At 52.3% G+C, this 5,445-nt stretch overlaps 1 protein-coding gene across 1 annotated transcript in view; it reads right to left on the minus strand.

Annotated features, from left to right (window-relative positions):
* Positions 1-4,512: 4,512 nt before the first annotated feature.
* The window catches only part of THBD (thrombomodulin), a 1,542-nt gene continuing 609 nt past the window's right edge, over positions 4,513-5,445 (minus strand). The window contains exon 2 of the mRNA XM_021713343.1: positions 4,513-5,444. Within this exon, the coding sequence (XP_021569018.1) occupies positions 4,513-5,444 (932 nt within the window). The remainder of the gene's footprint in view (position 5,445) is intronic.

A 5,445-nucleotide genomic window follows, 5' to 3' on the forward strand; every position in this document is an offset into this window, starting at 1 on the left:
GTTCTGCTCACACCATCCTACAGCCTGCAAGGGACCACACTGGTCTTGGCCATGTGATCCAAAACATCAGACTTGGACCCACACCCTAAGACTGCCCTGCTGGCTCTCACGGTGTTGTGCGGGCCTCTGCCTGAGGGACATGTGATCTCCCTAGCTGATTAGAGCTCCACTGATCAGGACTCCTTCAATGAAGGCCTGGCCCCAGGGGGATTTCTTCATACCCTTCTTCAGAGTCTCCTTCACCATCCTTGCCAGCCCGAATCCCCCTTGGGCTCATCTCGCTTCACCTCTTCAGCTTACCAGCAGCCCCCACCCCTGCCAACTCTGCTTCAGCCCCTCCAAGACGCTTCCCAGCACAGGGCCTTTGCACATGCTGTCACTCACCTGGCCTGCTTCCCACTATGCTACACATTTGTAGAACCCCTCCTCCTCCTCCAGGCCAGTGTTTAGTGTCAACTAGTCCAGGAAGCCACCTCCAGTCAGTCTGCCAGTCTGCACCCTGTCTCCCTGCTGCCTTCTCTGCCCCCTAGCACTCACCACTGCTTCTAAGCTAAGTACCATTTGGGGTGACTTGTCCCACGTATACCTTCCTTGAAAGATTATAGCTTCATGGGGCAGCAACTTGTTCTCACACCTGTTGCTGTGGCAGTGTACGTGCTCAGCAAACATTTTGCTGAATGAATCCCAGAAAAGGGGGGAGGACTGGGGGAAAGTAACAAAGTCACTGAATTGAGAAAACTGAGTTCTGGGCTGGGTGCAGTGGCTTACACCTGGAATCCCAGCACTTTGGAAGCCTGAGGCAGGATTGCTGCTGCTCTGGTGTTGGAGACCAGCTTGGGAAACAGAGTGAGATCTCAGCTCTACAAAAAGTAAAGTAATAAATAAAAAATTAACCAGGCATGGTGACAGGCGTCTGTAGTCCCAGCTACTTGGAAGGCTGAGATCGGAGGATCTCTTGGGTTCAGGAGGTCAAGGCTGCGATGAACCAGGATCATGCCACTAACCCCCAACCTGGGCAACAATAAACAATTAATGAATTAATAGACAAATACAATTTTAACAATTAAAAAAAGGAAATCTAATTCTGGCTTACCCAGAAGCACACCTTTTGCCTTCCTGCCCCGCCCCCAGTACTGTGAATTATCACCAGAAAAGGGCCCCAGGGTCTCTCCCCAACTTGGACATCTGTTATTGTGAACAGATAGCCAAGCTCACACAAGATGTCCATGGCCCTGGTGTCATAAGATCTACCTTGATTTTAAATGCCAGGGACAGTTTTTTGTTGTTATTGTTGTTTTTGAATTGGAGTCTCACTCTGTCGCCCAGACCAGAGTGCAGTGGCATACTTTCGGCCACCGCAGCCTCGACCTGCTGGGCTCCTGCGATCCTTCCGCCTCAGCCTTCCAAGTAGCTGGAACTACAGGTGCACGCTACCACGCCTGGCTAATTTTTTGATTTATTGTAGAGATGTGGTCTCACCAAGTTCCCCAGGCGGGTCTCGAACCTGCGGAATCAGGCAATCCACTCACCTCAGCCTCCCAAAGCACGGGATTACAGGCTGAGCCACCGAGCCCTGCTGGCAGGGACAGTTTTTGCAGCTAGCTAGCTTGTTTGCATGGTCCCTGTGTTTTTCTCCAAGAGGAATGGTGGCAGCTGGGCTGCACGCTGGGCTGCTGGCTCATGTCCTGGGGTACAAGGTGCCGCAAGGGCTTTGGCCTCTGGGTTTTGAATGTGTGTCTGGCCTTCCAATGTGTCTTAAGAAACCCTAAAACCATGAGCCCACACAAGCCCATTTGACAGCAACTGGGAGCAGACCCTTTGGAAAGAGAGAAGGCTGGGTAAGGAGGCCAGTACAGGAGCTGCTTTCTCTTCTGGACTTCCAGCGCCATTTCTCATCTGTTTGCCCCCAAAGAGACTTGTTATACCCTTTGGGGGAACAGTGCTCTTAACCTCATAGAGCACTGGCCATGGCAGCTTCCCCAACATAAACACACACACACACACACACACACACACAAACACACACACACATATACATACAAACCTGTCACTCCATTTCCCTTGGGTATTGGAATCTCCAACTCTGTCTTCACAATGACAACTCAGATCAAAACTGAGGAATGTGGCATTCTCCAGGCACATGGAAATGCTTGCATATTCACCTGAACTCTCTCTTCCAATTCCTGATTTGTGAAACTTCTCAGAGCCCTGCTTGAGGCACTCGCCAGCACTGCCATCCCTGGAATGGGGCCCAGAAAGTGTATATATCTTATAAAGGCAGCATTTCTAACCTCCAGCAGAGAGGGAAAGGTGTTCATGCTGGATGAGACCTTCAGAAACAATGCCTGGAATGAGAGCTGCGACAGAGACCCTTTGTAGCCACGCTGAGTTTGGACGTCTCACAGCAAGATGATGCCATGTGAAGGGCACACAGCTGGGATTCGAGAGATGCCCCAGGGAGGGTTGTTTATTTAATTTGTCCCACCAAATGATCCTAGGATGTGTCTTAAAATGCAGACACGAATCCTCGAATATGAAGTTGTTATGGTTACAGAAAGGAAAAAATATTTGTGCACACAGAGATAGCACTAAATCTTTCTATAGTGAAAATAATCTCCTCTGGAAAGAACTTTGAAAGCAAGAGACAGTGGCATCATCAGACAGCAAGTGTGGTGTGGGGCAGAGCAGCCGTGAATGCATCTTGTGGCATTTGGGTGGTCAGAGAGCCCCACTCATGACAAAAAACGAGGGGGCTGGGGGAGGAACAGTGAGCAGACACACAACTTGGGAGCACACTGGAATTTGTTTATTTTGTACAAGTGATGTCATAAGCAAGGTTCTGCCTGTGTTCATCTCCAATAAATAAATAACTATGTACAAATATGTTGAGTTTACAAAACAGCAGAGTGCCTTACAAAAGATACACTTATGCGACACATTTCTTTCCACATGCTGAAGCAGGAGTTAGTTCTCAGCTTAGTTGAACCAAAGACCTTCTGGGCCCTAGGCAGCAGTATCTGGAGCCATGTACCCAAAAGCAAAGCTCCGCAGTGAAAATTCCTCAGTTTCTTAAAAATAAGGGCCTGCCTCAGCCTGCTACTTATTACTGGTCCATAGTTAATGTATTCCAGTAAACTGGAAGCGGTCTCGAACAGTTGTCCTCCAATGACGGGATAGACAAATCTCCCATAGATCTTGTTAAATGTAGAGTCTAATGAATAGAAGAGGTGAAGCCTGGGAACCTGCATTTCTAACCAGCTCCAATGCATGTTCTGGGACCACATTCCAGAGGCCTCTCTGAAGTGGGAGACAACGTCCCAGGGCATGATGAAGGCTAGGTCCCAATGAGGCATTCCCCCAAAAGTCATCCCCAAGCTCCCACCTAAGGCCACAAAACCAACAGGGCTCTGGGTTTATTTTAATCTACAAATGACAAGAGCAGTGAGAGTCAATTGCTAAGTGGCATGAATCACCCAGTTCAGAACTTCTCTAAACTGTCCCCTGCGGGATGCTTCTCTCTCATCTCACTCAAGAGCAACCCTCCAGCATTTCAAAAACCGCCAAAAACAAGTAATAATAATAATAATAACGAAAAAGGAAAGGGCATAAGACGCTGAACAGCAATGACTACTTTTCAGTCCAAATCAAAACAAGGACAGCATCAACAACAACAAAACTCAGGCTCATTGTTTCAAAAAATAAAGATTAAAAGCTCCTTGGGTTTAATCTCTGTGACCATCCAGCAATATTCTTGTAACTATACCTTTTACATCTTAACCTTTATTCAAATTATTTTGCTCTGGGAACCTGACATGTCAGGATATATTAGTAAAATCCGGTGAAAAAAGCAAGAGACCAACCCTTCTTATTTGTAGTGTTTTTGAGGCTGTGGCGAAGAGAAGGCCTGCCTGGGCAGACAGGGAAGAGCATCAGGAGGATGCTCAGACTCAGGTGAGGAGTCCAGGTCCTGGGAGGAATGAGAGGGACAGGGGCTTGCTCCATAGATGGAGAGAGCTGGGGAGAGGAATCCAGGAGCTGTTAAACTGCCTCACGACACACAGGAGGGTGCAGGGAGGGGCCAGGAGTCTGCAAAGTAGCTTTGGAGACATACAAGAAGGGAAACAGAAAAAAAATATATCCCGAATACTTAAAAAATAAATATCTTGGTCATCCCTAGCCTGGGGTCAGGGTCTTCCCAAAGGCTCCTGATCTGCATCCTGGCCCTCTGGTCCAGTGGTGAGGCCCTGGGACACTTTGCAGCCAGTGTCTTCATGGGAAGTTGTCACGGCTGCCCCATATCAGGTGACAGCCTGGGAGAGGCAGGCTCACCCTCCTCCTTTCAATCCCCCCTCCCCAGCTGGACATGGAATCAGCCAGTACAGCCTGGGGTAGACGGAGAAGTCTCCTCCAGCTGCAAGGCCAGTTAAGGTGCTTTTGATAGTCGGGGAGAGAGGGAAGGAGGGGAGGGAGGGAGAGAGGGAGGGAGGGAGGGAGAGAGGGAGGGGCGGCCCCTCAGAGCCTGTGCTCGGTCCGCACCTGCTGCAGCACCACCTCCTTGGCAGGCGATGCGCTCTTGTACTCCATCTTGGCCCGCGCGGTGCCCTGCTTCTTCCGCAGGTGACAGAGCAGTGCCAGAAGCGCCGCCACCAGGGACAGGCTGGCGATGGAGATGCCGATGAGCGCACCCGAGTGCACGCGCCCCGCGGGTGGGGGACTGGGCGTGGAGCCGGGCGCCGGACTGGCGGGGGGCTCCCCGGAGCCGCCGTCGCTGTCGCCGTCGCCATCGCCGTTCACCTTGATGGGATCACAGTCCGTGCTCATCTGGCCGGCGAGCGCCGAGTCGGGCCCGCAGAGGCACTCGTAGGATCCGAGGAGGTTGTGGCACACGTCGGAGCAGTAGCTGCCGTCCTGGCACTCGTCGATGTCCGTGCACATGAAGCCTTCGTCCAGGATATAGCCCTCGGGGCACTCACAGTTGGACAAGGTGTTGGGGTCGCAGATGGCGGGGCACGAGGTCTGGTTGCAAAATATCTGGCACCTGTGCGGCTCCAGGGGCATAGGTGCGAAGCCCTCGGCGCAGATGCAGCGGTAGCTGGTCGGGCCCTCGGGCTCGCACTGGGACTCGCACTTGGACCCAAAGCACGGGTCCGGGGGCTCCACACACTCGCCGTCCACCAGGTCATAGCCGGGAAAGCAGTCACACTTGAAGCCGCCCTGCGTGTTGATGCAGCGCTGCAGGCACGGGCTGGGCACTAGCGCGCAGTCGTCCACGTCCTCGCAGTGGTGCAGGTCGGCCGCCAGCTTGTAGCCTGTCTCGCACATGCACGAGTAGGAGGAGCCTGGCACGTCGGAGCCGCGGACGCAGAAGTGCTCGCAGAGGTCGCAGGAGTGTTCGGGGGGCGTGGCGCAGGAGCGCCCGTCCGCCTGTAGGACCGCGTCGGCGGG

Source organism: Carlito syrichta, unplaced genomic scaffold (assembly GCF_000164805.1).
Source record: "Carlito syrichta isolate Samal-C Ts95f unplaced genomic scaffold, Tarsius_syrichta-2.0.1 Scaffold304476, whole genome shotgun sequence".
NCBI classification, from domain to species: Eukaryota; Metazoa; Chordata; class Mammalia; order Primates; family Tarsiidae; genus Carlito; species Carlito syrichta.